At 34.1% G+C, this 14,783-nt stretch overlaps 1 protein-coding gene and 1 long non-coding RNA gene across 2 annotated transcripts; one reads left to right on the forward strand and one right to left on the reverse strand.

Moving 5' to 3' along the window:
- Positions 1-4,450: 4,450 nt before the first annotated feature.
- POU3F1 (POU class 3 homeobox 1) lies at positions 4,451-6,956 on the reverse strand. The gene has a single exon (XM_063444504.1). The coding sequence runs from the start codon at positions 6,947-6,949 to the stop codon at positions 5,822-5,824; it is 1,128 nt and encodes a 375-aa protein (XP_063300574.1). The 5' UTR covers positions 6,950-6,956; the 3' UTR covers positions 4,451-5,821.
- A 1,819-nt stretch (positions 6,957-8,775) lies between these two features.
- Positions 8,776-14,360, forward strand: LOC134592213 (uncharacterized). The gene is made up of 3 exons (XR_010088876.1): positions 8,776-8,972; positions 10,921-10,973; positions 14,242-14,360. It is a non-coding gene; the product is annotated as an uncharacterized LOC134592213 (long non-coding RNA).
- The last annotated feature ends 423 nt before the right edge of the window (positions 14,361-14,783 follow it).

Genomic DNA, 14,783 nt, shown 5'->3' on the forward strand with positions numbered 1-14,783 from the left:
AATTAATGTCCAACACAATTGATGAAAAGAGAATAAACCATGTGCAGCTTTCTACAATGCTTTACTATCATCGTGTTCATTAGGATGTCCCTTGACTGTCCCTTACTTAAATGGCAACTAATCAGACAATGACAGGTAATCCAAATACACCTTCGGAGATGAGAGTGGATTTTCAAAAATTATTTAAAACCATTTCTTTCAGAATTGCAGTGATTGTTTTGGCTTTTCTATACGAACATTTTTTTTGGTAAAGTATAATTTAATTTCTGCTGAGGTTTTTACTGTTCTGAAAGCCGTCTGGAACAATTATACACCCATGTCTTATACATAATCTCATACACTGCTAATGTTTCTAGTAACAAAGATACATATCCATTCAAAACTACGTATTGTCTCGCAACAGTGGCCTAACCTTTCTTAAAATATGTGAATTAATTGAGTTTGTTAACCAAACGCCCCAAAATCCCAAGCAACTGTCTTTTAATAAATATGTTTTGGATGATAATAATATCTGTCATTAAAAGCTAACACATCAAAAAGTGTTGTTTTATTGTGGGAGCAAAACAATTATACAAAACGTGTATGTTTGTACACTCAGTGTAGACCCATGTACTTAAAGCCACATGTAACCTTGAGCATTTTGTTGTATTGGTTCTGAATCACATACAGGTAAAGTGATATCTTACCTGCGAAGGTGAATTGTAACTACAAATATATGTTTATTACCTTTGCGTTGTGTCATTTGCACTTTACAAACAGATCATAAAAGAAAAAAAAATACGAATAAAAAAAAACAATACTTACAACTCTTAAGATTAATTTTTGTAATATGAAGTTGTGGTTACAACAAACAAAAAGTACAGAAATTCATCTGGCCATGGAAAAATATAATTTAACATTTCATGACTGCATTAAAGCTTTGCCAAGTTTTGTTATGTATGGAGTTTTTGGATGAAGAGCAAAAATGTTCTTCGTGTAAAGATGAAAGGTATAGTAAAAAGTAAAAGGTGTACTAGCATAATTCATGCGCTAGATTGCTCTATCTATTGTATGATATTTACATTCTGTCACCTATAACTAAATATTTTGAAACATAATTGGAGCTATATTATCTGCTAATGATAAAATGAGCGACCTCGCTTTTCAGGCAACTTAATAATTTTATAAAGAAGGTCTGCATATATACTGTTTTTGTCCAAGTGTAAATTGATATTAAAATGTTGGCTAGGAAGAGAACTTCTAAAGTTATTAAACAGCATTGCAAGTGCCTTTCGGCAACATTCAGGTCTAAGCAATAGGCAAGCCACCACGTCCTTTCCTTTAGCCTGAGGATGGTTAGCTCAAAGCCATCTCAGAACAGTCATTAGCCAATAACCAAATTATCTGTACCAAAGATGGATTTCATATCATATTTTCCCTGTGGCTAATATCACCCATCTGCTTTCTTAATAATGAAGTTCTGTTAATTGTTTATTTCTGCAGTTTGAGGGGATTTTAGATTGATATGAAACTAGTTTCACTGTGTCAATAAGGCAAGCAAAGATAGCAAGATAACAGCTTTCAGAAATTATATATATATATATATATATATATATAGAAAGAGCGTGAAGAGAAATTATATATATATATATATACATATCAAAAAAACAGATTTTAACATACTATATACATAAGTGCATAAAATTAGATTTTCATGTTTTTTTTATTGTATCAAGCCTGCATCCATATATATGTATGCATATAAACACAAATGTTCACGCTCACTTATATCACATGTTAAGGGATTTATCTAACCTTATATGTCAGCTTTTTAAAATAATATTTCAATGGTGTGCTGAAAACTACATTAAGACATACATATATATACATTAAGACTACATATATATGTCATTAAATCTGACAGATAGTGTAATGCTTTGTAAACCCCCATCAGCAATAGAAGTGTTAAAAAATAGCTGAGTGAGTATTTTTAGCGAGGCAGTGTTTTTCAAGGTGTCATTCTGCTCTATGGATTTTGCCTTTAGGGAGTTTCTCAGAATTTAGAAGATCCACTCTTTTATACCCACACGTTTCTCTCTCTATTGCAAGATAGACAGACAGACAGACGGACAGACGTATACATGAAATGTACTTTTGTATAAAATGCAGTGTCAAGAGATGTACATGTATAAACACAGAGATATGTTCTCTTTTAATTTTAGATTTTGCCTTTCGTGAACACTCTGAGGTCTATTTGTTATTCTGAAAACAGTTGTGGTGAGTTGAAAACCAAGGTGCAAAATTTAGGCCAAAATAGAAGATGATATAAAAAAAAAAATAACCAACTCTTCTGATTTTCAGATTTTTTTTGCAAGCCAGATCTGATTCTGGCACATTGTGCTGTTTAATGAGAAGACCCCACTGAGTTGTTGGGAGCTGATACCGGGATTGCAATATAAACACACCAAAATAGCTGGAAAAATTGGGGGGAAAATCCCACTCATTTGAATGCATTTTTTTTCCAACTTGACTGGTTTGGCATAAATCTATGCAAGTCAGTTGTCAGCTGACCAAAACTTACTCTTTTAATGGAAAGACTCTCTAAGGAAAAAAAACTGACCTGAAGTTAAAACCAATCTTACATTTCTGCTTTTCCAGAAATTGTGCTCAGTGCAAATAAAACCACATAGAGCATTGTTATGCAAAATAAGACATCGTTCAATGACGTACATGCATGATGTAGCCATGACATTAAATAGCGAAAGTGTAATATTGGCAACAATAATAAGTGATTGGCAACTAAATACATCTCTGGGTGCAGTGGGTTTATATACAAGTTAATAGGTATATTACATTATTTTAGCATTTGGCATGTATCACAAAGAAAGGATTAAAAGTGAAAGTACATTCCATGTGTATTATACAGTTAAACAAAAACAAAATAGTTATTTTTATTCGAGGTCAAAAGATGACTGCTTCTAATTTTTCTTGAGTAAACAAATGGGTTCTACTGAAGCTGGATATAAGATAACTAAAGTAGACCAACTGCACCTGTAACTTGAGTATGAAATATTATTAAACAGATATTTAGTTGATAAGAAACATGCTGGCCTGATGAATTTCAAATAGTTCACAAATGCATAGTTATAGTAAACGCAAGGAGAATAGGGAGTCAAATTTGAGTTTTTAAGACAATACAGATAACAGTAGCTATATTTGTACAGAGTACACTTTTTAATACTGTAATCCTGCGAGGTGAACAAAAATAAATAAATAGACAATTAGTAGTAGATTTGATGTCCTATGGTATAGATTTCCATTGTAATTAAATGTTTACTAAATGTAGTGTAAGAATAAATTACCTTATTATTAATGTTCTTGTACACAGAAAATATAAATAAATAATGGAAAACATTTAGAATACACAAGGCAAAGAGTTACAATAAAAGGAGTTATTGCTTATTGAATTCCGGTAACTATTTCAGTTTGGCAAAAATATTCAACTGAAATCTAAAAATATTTTACATTCCACACTTTATTATGTTGTTGTTGTTTTTTTAAATCAATGGTTTTGATTGAGCAGCGTTTTGTCTCTTATTACAGCTGAAAAGTTTTGGATTGAAAAAACTAAAAAAGGTCATATAATCACACTTTAAACCCTTGATTATTAATGTACATACCTCTTTTTAAATAGTAAAAGCACGTGTTTGTGAGTCAACAAGTCAAGGTGTAGAAAGGCCTTTAAATACAGCTAAACACATAATATCAATGAAATATTGTTGAACAGGTAGTATGTTTTTTTTTTTTTAATAAAATACCATGGCAATACTGCTTCGTTATCCTCACTTTAATACACCAAATATCATATGCATCAGATTTGTCCTAATATTCCCTATGCATAGACATATATGATTAAAGAAAGAATACTACAGACATACAAAAATATAATTTTAAGCATTTTATTTGATCACTCTATGAAGTCAAATGATAAAAAGTTGAGTTGAGGTTCATGGGTTTTTTCTTTCAAGAACAGAGTCGGTAGGTACATGGTTTGCAAATAACTTTTATGAACAAACATAGAAAAAATAAATTAATGTTACCGGCTTAATGTCCTCTAACTATATACATTATTTTATTTAATTTGTCAGAGGATTTTGTTTTCCTGTGTCTCTTAGTCCACATGATAACAAAATCAACTGACAATTAAAAGAAAAGAAGTAGAAAAATAATTAGGATAGAAACTGTATTTGCAAAATATGAAACTCTCCACTCCTCTTCTCAATTTTTTAAATTAAACATTCATATCACTTCATGTTTGGGCAACAAAAATTGTATTCACACAAATACATTTAAAATGTATTTCATTTGAAAAAACACATTCCTGTGTCGAATTTGTATTCAAAATCAACACCTTGAGTGATTTAAATATATAGATGTATATAGATATATATATTAAAAAAAGACATGAGGCTTTTTAAAGGGGTTCCTTTTTATGTAAGTAATACAATATTACTTTAACATAAATATAAAAAGTAAATTGCAAATCTACATTTGTAAAAGTTACAAACAATTCACCAAACCGAAAAAAAAAAAAATATAATATATTGCAAAGTAATTTACAGAGCCAAACTCCAAAAACAAAAATCGAGAAAATAAATAGAAAGGGTCAGGTTTTCTGGAAATAATATTAAAATATTCTCTTCAAATTAGTTAGTGTACAAAAGTGTGTAGAATGAAAAAAAAAATAAACAAAACATACACAACTTTCAAAAAACATACATATGTATACATATAACACATATTTACAACGTCATTAAGTAAAAATCTTTTTTAAAGTTTATTTGCTTTATAATGGAATATGTATGTATTTTTGATCTTTTCCTGTATATCTCCCCTTTTTACAGAATACACAATATATTGGAAAACCTTTGGAGATCTGATTTGTGTTGTTTTGTTATATTGTACTAAAAGATATCAAGGCAGTTAATTGATAAATTTATCATCTAAGTGGGCAGTTAGAGTTAGATAGCAAGCTAGAGTATTTAACCTTAAACAGTGTATTGACATTTTGGCCTTAGAAACAGTAATAAAACTATGGTAATTAATAAGGAGACTAAATAATTCAAGTACCTCATTAATTAATATTTAGCAATATAGTTCCAGTGCTTGTTTGGACATGTTAATTTTGTTGGAAATAGAGGTTTTTCTAAATTCATTAGTATGACATTAGTAGTCTTATTTTAGATATGAAATAGTAGAAAAAAAAATAGAAAAAACAAAAACAAAACAAATTAAGCAGAGGGGAGAAAAATAAACTTTGGATGTGTAATTTTTTGTATTATACACACAGGTAATGGGTTGGATTTTGTCCGTGGAAACCAAATAAATAATTATTTTATTTTTTTCTAACATGGGTTTAATAATAACCATTGTTTGTGACACAACTTTCATTGAAGTTCGGGGGTTAATAGTCTAATTAATAAATAACACATATTTCCATTCAAAGCTGCCAACGTCTTTTGAGAATGAGGATTTACATTAATAATAATAAAAAATATTCACAGTTCTTATGATTTGACCTTATCCCCGATATTCTGATCAATAAATTACCCCCCACCCCTTCTCATTTTACCTTCAGGAAGGAACAAGAACATTAGATGTGTTGATGTGTACCAAAGATAGTTGGGAAGGGGTTTTTTATTGTGGTATGGTATTAATTTAATCTTCTGGTGAAAGGTCCTCCAGTCTTTTCCTAAGGGTCCCGCAACTATTTTTTCTTTTGTAAAATCCAAAAGTACTTACTTCATCCCCACCCCCTCAGGTCCCCTCATATATTTCTTAGTCATTGTACAGAGGTCTGCAGTGTGTGATGGAGTGGAGGGGTCTCTGCTTGCGAATACACATCCTCCATGGGGGGGTGTGGAACCCCTGCTGGGGTCATCCTTTTCTCTTTCTGCCTTCTGTTGCAAAACCAAACTCTCACCACCTCCTTTTCCAACTGGAGACTGTCTGCCAGGCTTGTGATCTCATGGGCTGAGGGTTTAGGGCATTTTAGGAAATGGTTCTCCAGGGCCCCCTTCACCCCGACTTCTATTGAGGTCCTCTTCTTTCTTTTCCTGCCCTGGGCAGCGATCTTGTCCAGGTTGGTGGGGCTTCCAGTAGTTGAGTCTGTCTCCTCCAGCCACTTGTTTAGGAGGGGTTTCAGCTTGCACATGTTCTTAAAGCTTAGCTGCAAAGCTTCAAATCTGCAAATTGTGGTCTGGGAGAAGACATTGCCATAGAGGGTGCCCAGGGCTAAGCCAACATCTGCCTGGGTGAAGCCCAGCTTGATCCTTCTCTGTTTGAACTGCTTGGCAAACTGTTCCAGGTCGTCGGAGCTGGGGGCGTCTTCATCTGAGTGATCTTGGTGGTGGTTAAGATGCTGTGGTGGTGACTCCACATGAGTGTCGTGGACCCCAGGGTCTTCGTGCAAAGGGTCTCTCATGCTGTGGTGTAAAGTGGATGCCTGTGGCCCCAGCATGCCGTTGAGATTCGTGTAGGATGACTGGGAGTAGATGAGAGGCTGGTGGCTGTTGGAGCTTGGGGACATCGGAGAAAGGTGGTGTCCGCCACTTTGTGCCCAAGCATGGCTACTGGGTGTCTGCTGGTGGACCAGGTGAGACCTGTGGTGATGAAAGCTGCTGCTTAGGTCCTCCCTGCTGCTCTGTACTCCTCCTTTGCCATGCTCTGTTTGCCCACCTAGGTGGGATCCGCTGCCCCAGTCGCTGGTGGGATTGGGCAACCACTGGTGGTGAGTGAGGCTCATTGGGTGACCAGCGTTGTTGGCCAAGCCTTGAAGGTACTCTTGGTGCATCATCTTCTGCACCTCTCTGTAGGTAGTACCCTGGTGCATCCTATCGGAGTCCGGATGCATCAGAGGGTTGGAAGGCAAGGTGTTATTCCTGGGTAGATACTGAGCAGTTGCAGCCATGGCTCCTACTCCTTAACTGGCTTAACTTCCCAGCTTTCTGTGCTTTAGAACCTCGCTCCAGCCCGGTGGTGAGCGGCCGCCCCCAGCTTCCACATTGGCTTCTGCTCATCTGATTGACATCTCAGCCTCACGCCCTCCGTCTCGATTGGTTCCTTTCTTCCTCCTGATAGGACACTTGCGGTAGATTGCCCCTTTGCTGCTATCCTCCATTGGTTAGCAGCATTCATTCATGCTGTTTTGCAAACAACCACGTGGGGGAGTCAGGAGTGTATTTTTCGTTCTTTACATAGAAATACATTACTGGGAATATTGCTTGCCTTTTTTTTTTTACATTGGACTTTCTGTATAGGAGATATGCAGGTTTGGCTAGAATTATGCATTATTAATTCCTATTATTATGATACTTGATCACGGCTAATTAAGAGCATTCAGTGTAAAGGGGGCTGTTCACTCACTATGTTAATTGTGCATGATCTAATTTCGGGTTATACAAGATTAAGAGCACGGGAGAAAAAAAAAAAAAGATTATTTGATAACCAATCTACGCGAGAACACCATCCGATCTACCTTGCCACCTAGAACGGGGACACAGCCCAGAAATTGCGAATAAAGTAAGGATTTGGGAAAGTAGGTTTGGGGGTCGATAGGGAAAAAAAGGGAAAATAAATAAATAAAATCTAATATAATCCAAATTCTACTTGCTTTTGGTTTAAACTTGCAAAAAAGTAAGCTGAGATGATAGGATCAGGTGCATGGGAAACAGAAGTTTTTGATTGATAAGTTCCTTATTATGGGGTTTTGAAAAAAAAATAGAAATTAAAGCAAATCACATATTAGGTGGTTCTCGAGTTTAGCAATTGCAGGGGGAAAACAATTGTCATTCTCACTAATCAAACACTCTATCATAAAAACAATTTCCATGAGATGTGCATCAATGCTGTGATACACATGAATTTGTTTTAATCTGTTTTTTTACACTTTGTGGTTTAATTGAAATTAAAACGCTCTTGTTTTGAGTGGGATACATTTTTTTTTTTTTTTTAAATAAAATCGAATACAGCTCTATTAAGTCAGTAAGTAATATTACAAACCTATAATTAACTTAAATCATATAACAATGCTGCATAGCGTGACCTGTAGTTAAGTCTGAAGAATTTACTAGATGAGTGAATTTTTATTTATTTATTTTATTTATTCTCAATATTAACTGTAAAAAAAAATAATAAAAAAAATAAATTAAAAAAAATCATACTAGTGCCTATTTAGCTGAAAGCGTGTTTGTTTTATAGCAGGTTTATTCAGCAAACAGTAAACCAGTTTATTTGTGTCTGTGCCTTGTGAAAGTTCAGAGACGCAAAAATGAAATATTCTGTGTTCTAATGAGGGCTTCCTCTGACGATCTAATAAAGGAGAAGCGTTTGCTGACAGTATTTGAAATACTGGAAGAATCACTATTATTTTCCAGGCTCTGAGTCTTTTCTTCCCTCGCCTAGTCTCCAAAAGTCGTTAAATCAAAATAACATAATTACAAAGGCACTCCAATAACTGCAACTAATTATTTTGAATTAAATTTTAATCCTCTTGCATCTATCAGGGCATGAAAAAACAAACTATTTACTAGGCTGGGTGTTATTTAAGAAATAAAACTGCATTTTGGTGCCTTTCAAAGTCAATTAGACACTGATGCCCATTTCTCTCCCTCTCTCCCTCTCTCTCCCTGAACTGATTTCTGATTGTTTTTCTGTTCACGTTTTGCCCTAACTGCAAATTACCAGTTGTATGAATTGCAGAGCAGCTGCCATACACATAGCAAGAGGAGAGCTGAACGCATTCACACAATCAGATCCCTCATGCACATTCCTAGCCCATTCAACACAGATCTTGCACCCCACTACTGACTGCATGCACCCTTCATCTTTATATATCTGACACCCAGCCCACAAAACTCCAGACTCTCTTTAACCTCAAAAGAAAATAACATTGTATTTCTATTCTAGATCCTTATGCCAAGCAGACACTTTTGGTAAGTCCTGTTACTTCTTAATTTCCTAGCCTTTTTTTTTATTATAGTATTGCCATTTTATTTGACAGTTTTCAGTATACTGTTTATTTTTTTGTTTATCTTAATGAAAACAAGTCATGTATTACTTTGGATATTGGATAATCAACACTCTACCTTTTATTCTTTGTTTATTTTCAAGGCATTTGGAAGTAGGATTTCTGATTTACTAGGCTGGATTTTATTTATTCATTTATACTGGTGAAGATGACAGTATTTTAGACTTTCTCATGGGGGGGAGGGGATGGGGGGGAGCATATGGGAAAAGTTACTTAGAACAAGTAAATGTAAAAGGGTATTGCACCTATTTCATACATTGCTTTTCTAGATATGTGTAATGTTACACAATATATACAGTGATTTTGCTAAAATCTGTGAATTTACTTATGCATATTTTTATTCAAGAATATTTTATTATGCTTTGACATGTTTACACAATATATATATATATACTATATATATATATATATATATATATATATATATATACACCTTTATAGTTATACACACACACACACACACACACACACACATTATGTTAAGAATTTCCTATTTCATTTTCATTAAATCACATTGTAAACTGCAGACTGTAGAAGCAATTATCTCTTCATAATTCCTGTTTTGTTTACGTTTATGATGCTCATTCAGTTTGGTCTTAGTGAAACTAATGCCAAGCAAAATGCATCATGCTGCTAATAATCTTTTCATATTTACATGCAACAAGATTATGTGAACGTGGTGTAGCTATATCTAAAGATACATGTCTGGTAATTATATACACAAGAAAACTTTATTATGTTCAAACAGCATTATTGGATATGGGATTCTCATTAGCACCTCTTTAAAATCTAAGCATTGCTATCTAAGTGCCAAGCAGCTCATTTTGCAGAAGGGAGGCACTTGGTAAAATAATACATTAAATTATGATGAACTAGCAATGTACTTGATTTAAAAAATGTGTTTAACCTATGGGCTGCCAGAGGGGCGGCTAGTGCTTTCCAAATTGTCTCCATGCCTTACGTTTATAAAAGTTTTATGAAACCGGCACATGTTACTAACACGCACTTATACACAAACAAACACACGCGCTTGTGAACATGGAAACACTCACACACTCACAAACTGTGACAGGTGTAATCCGGTTTCTTTATGAAGTTTAAATGATGACAGTAGACCTTCATAATAAAATTCCGCACCTAAAATATCTATCTATCTATCTATCTATCTATCTAATTACTTCCCTTCTTCATCATACATCATCATCTTCCATAACATGCAGGAACACTAGCTAAACAACCCTTTGGCTAAGTATTGATATGTTCCTTGTTATTTACTCCATTTTATATCATGCCATCTGTGACTGCACCCCCTTCCCCGGGGGAGACCCTATTCCCTTGTTTTAGTTCTTTTCATGTACTTTGTAGTTTTTACGCTATTCTGTTTTATTGATCTGCTTAACTTGTGTTATTGTACACTGTAGTTTTAAAGAATTGTAAGACTGTGTGTGGTACCTAAATTGTAGTTAAATCTCATACTACTTTCATGGAATTTTGTTGGGAGCAATTGTTGTTAGGGGTACTTGTTGGATAAAAGGTTGATATTGAGTATGCTTGGCTGGAATAATTTAATACTAGTGGCACTTGTCTGGAAACAATTTAGAACCAGTGGCTAAGATAAATAGATATGCATTAAAGAGATCACAGAGTTTTCAATATGATTTATTCCATATGCATATGCATCACACACACACACACACACACACACACACACTGTTCAATTCATATTCATATATATTTAAAATTCACGCACATATTCCAACTGATTATAAATATATATATATATATATATATATATATATACACACACACACATTTTTATGGTGTAATGACATATCTCTATGTTTTACTTTTAGCCTCTGATTGTGATGTCTGCAACTTTGAATTTGACGTTTGCACAATTTCAAAGGTATAAAATCATTATTAGTTAGGTTTTTTTTCTGGTTTCTTTTTATTTCCAGATACCTGGAAGTACAGACTCTAGTAACCTGCAGCCTGGTGTATTTTCTTGTTCTTCAAACACAGCATCAATTCCTGCATTTTTCCGTGCTATACCCTGTTTGACCCTGCTTGTAAGAAAAAAAATACAAGTATGTTGCTTCCCGTCTGATGTCATTATGACCAACTCCAAAAATTCCTTGGTTTCTTTTTACAGTTATCCTAATTTGTAGACATCAAAAGCTGGGGGATATGGCTGGAACCCTGTCTAAAGAAAGACTAGCTGTTATGGTGTAACAGGGACAGGCAGTAAAAGTTGGTTAAAAGTGTCCAGATTGGCCATTCTGAAGAATATGGCCTTGTCTTTGTGAAGGAACATATTTGTGAGCATCCAAATGGTAACTATGGAGAGGGAATTAAAGGGCTTACAGAAAGCACACTGAATAGGGTTCAACTAGAGAGAGTGAGAGAAAGGATTCTGTTTAACCTAAAAAAAAACTCCAGCAACAAAAAATGCACTCTGTGTATGCATCGATTCCCAAAATGTGATTTTTAATAGCATAGGTTAATATTAATAGTAAAATCAAGGACTTTACATATAAGTAATTAATATATATATATATATATATATATATATATATATATATACTTTGGGTTTACATTTATGAAGGACAGATACAATAAAATGTGAACTACAAATTAAAGAAGAAAGTAGGGTACTGGTGTCTAAACTACTGTTTGATTAACCCCTTTACAATTAAATTATTTGCAAACAGCTCACCATCAGAATCTGTATGTGCTCTGTGTTCTGAAAAGTAACACGTAAATGAATGAATGAATAAATAGCACATTATTCAATGACAAAACTACAGTATCGTTGTTGATCCTTGTTTATTACACAAATGGGAAACCTAAAATTAGTAACATAACAATGAAGTTATGCACCAGAATAAAATATTAATTTCTTTTGTTTATTAAACTGGAGATAGACATGTATACGAGGGGTTGTAGTATGGACATATACCACTCCTGTGCACATGTACCATCATCAGAAGTGAAGGGGCTGTTACCCCTTAGCAAAGATACTCTTCCAACTCTGCTGGAAGGCTTATTCATGAGTTCACTGTACATTTTGGATGTATATTGCAATTTCATATACTCCCTCTGAATATGTTTTGAAATAAAAACAATATACAAAAAACAAATAGAAATACAGAGTCAAAATACAAATAATTATTTATGCGTTTTAATGGAGTTCTAGAGCTAGGATACTTTCAAACTTTCAGATAAATCGAGTGATATATATATATATATATTGCATATATAATATATGATCTATATGTGTATGTATCTATGTAGTTTTGTGTTTGTTTATATATATATATGTATGTGTGTTTGTGTGTTTACAGTAACTGAATATAAATCTCCATATATTTAAATGGAAACAAATATATGTTGTAGTTAATTACTTATGTACGTACTTCAGGACACACAATCAATTACCATTCAGGTATAACAGACCTGAGTGGCTTTCTTCTTTTAGGTTGGGTGTGGTGGGCCCTTTTCAGTGCCCTCATATAAAATAAATTTGTGTATCCATTATACTACTGATTCTGTAATGTGTGTGTGTGTGTGTATGTGTGTATGTGTGTATGTATGTATCTATGTATATATATATATATATATATATATTTTTTTTTTTTTTTTACATTATTATTATTTATTTAGTTATGGTCACTGGTAAATATATATTGCCAAAAAACACATGATATTCACATCAATCTTGCAATTCACATTAATAATGCATTGTCATTTTTATATTCACAATCCCCACAACTCCCAGGGCTCATGCTAAGCCTCCTGTGCAGTCTTTTCCAGAGACTGCATTTGTTAGAAGGCCTCAGTGGGACAACTGCTTTCATATGTACAAAGGCCTAGACTTTTGACTTGAAAGGCAAGTTTCTCTTTTCACAGCACCACCAACCACTTGTGTATACAATGACATCAGTGCCTTTACTATACCTGCAGATGGCTCTCGCTCTAGTCAGTCATATAGTCCACTGCCATATTTATTTATATGGTGCCACAAGTGTACTTACCTCTTCAAAGTAGATGTAGGAGCAAATGTTTTCACCAAAGAGGAGAACCTACAAGTAGTCAATGCTAAAAAGCAAATGAGAGAATAGCTTGCAAAATTAAAATTTTAACAGGAAGTGTTCATATATTATTAATACTTAAAATACCAGGCTGTGCATTTGGATTAGTGGCTATGAGTACACTTTAAAATAAATCCAAGTTAAAATTAAAAGATGTAACAATGGACGTGAATCACTTATCCCATCTTAGCTTCTGTTTTGAAATATCAGACCCAGTTTAATCCGAACACATTGTATTTTTATACCCAGTATAGCCTCACACCCATTACAAACAATTCAGGTTCTCAGAATACATATCTTCCTGTATTGCAGCCATAGATAATGACTGGCATTACACTTGTTGGCACCTTGCGCCATGGTCAGCCAGCACTTAGTTTTGCATGATGGGTGTTTGTAGTGTCCATCTATATCGTCCCCTTAAATCCTAGAAATACTGAAAGGAATGTTCCTCTCTTTAGAAATGCTTCCAGGCTCTTTACAAAAACTGAAGGTGTTGCTATAATGTTTGTGTTTCTATTGCACAACAAATTCAAAATTGCCAAGACAAACATTACTCCATAAAAGAAAGGATGAGTGTTTAAAGAAAAATAAGTAACACCTGCAGTTGGACGGAGATTAAGGTGTGTTTAATGATGCAGTGAGTTAAGCACATGGAGACAATGTCATTTATAAGTTTGTATCTTAGCTCATACTCATTACGACACTGCTATCACGAAACCAGGGCTTCTGGGAATTTTCTCTTTGCATGAGAATACCTGGGGTTTGGTGGTTAGGGGTATTTAATAAGATTATGTTGTTTGACGAAAGCTCTAAAATCTGTTCTGAAAAGATCCGTAATTCCCTGTGACCTGGTTATTTGGACCACTTGCAAGGTGCTTTTGTTTCAGAACTTGAAGAAGACCTGCAGGATAATTCACTAAAGTTTGGCTTGCCATGAAATTTACATTATAGTACAAGGTAGCAATTTGTCTTTTTTTAATCTTTTTTTAAGTCACTACATTGTACACTTTAGTGTAGGTGACCATTTTACTATTTAGCTATTCATTTCCAGCTACGTATCCAGCTCCTCGTTTTTCTTCACAGTATATTGACTGGAAATTTTCCAGGTCTTGCGCAGAGAGAGCGTATGGAGTTTTACACTTATATGGGCTATATAATGATGGGTCTAGAATGTGAAGTTCCCAGGTGTTTATAATACAGCAAATATGAGGTTCTCACTAATGGTAATTGAAAAGTTTGAGTTTCCTTGTTGTGACTATACATAAACAGGGGGCTGCATCCTCATATAACTGCCTTGTCATATTACAACTCTCCATCATTGAGTCCTCTAAACTTTGAAGGCTGTACATTGTCATAGCGTATATGACTGTGAAGATTTTATAATGTGTTTAGCACATTAGGACAATACTATAGCAATTCATTATAAACACATGTTTTAGGCGTTAATTGATCGGGAATCTCATCATGTGGGGATCAATTTTGTTAGATTGAACTGCCTTAGCTCATTCTTGATTCATCCAAATAAATTAGCGCTTCCATTTTCCATTTCTTCGTATGAGTGGTATTGTGAAATAAAGCTAACGCAAACGTTAAAACAAAACAATAATGTTGAAGTATAAAACAGC

The sequence above is a fragment of the Pelobates fuscus genome, chromosome 1, assembly GCF_036172605.1.
Source record: "Pelobates fuscus isolate aPelFus1 chromosome 1, aPelFus1.pri, whole genome shotgun sequence".
Taxonomy (NCBI): Eukaryota; Metazoa; Chordata; class Amphibia; order Anura; family Pelobatidae; genus Pelobates; species Pelobates fuscus.

Coding starts and splice junctions, on each gene's coding strand:
- POU3F1 (XM_063444504.1), bottom strand. CDS start 6,949: ATGGCTGCAACTGCTCAGTATCTACCCAGGAATAACACCTTGCCTTCC.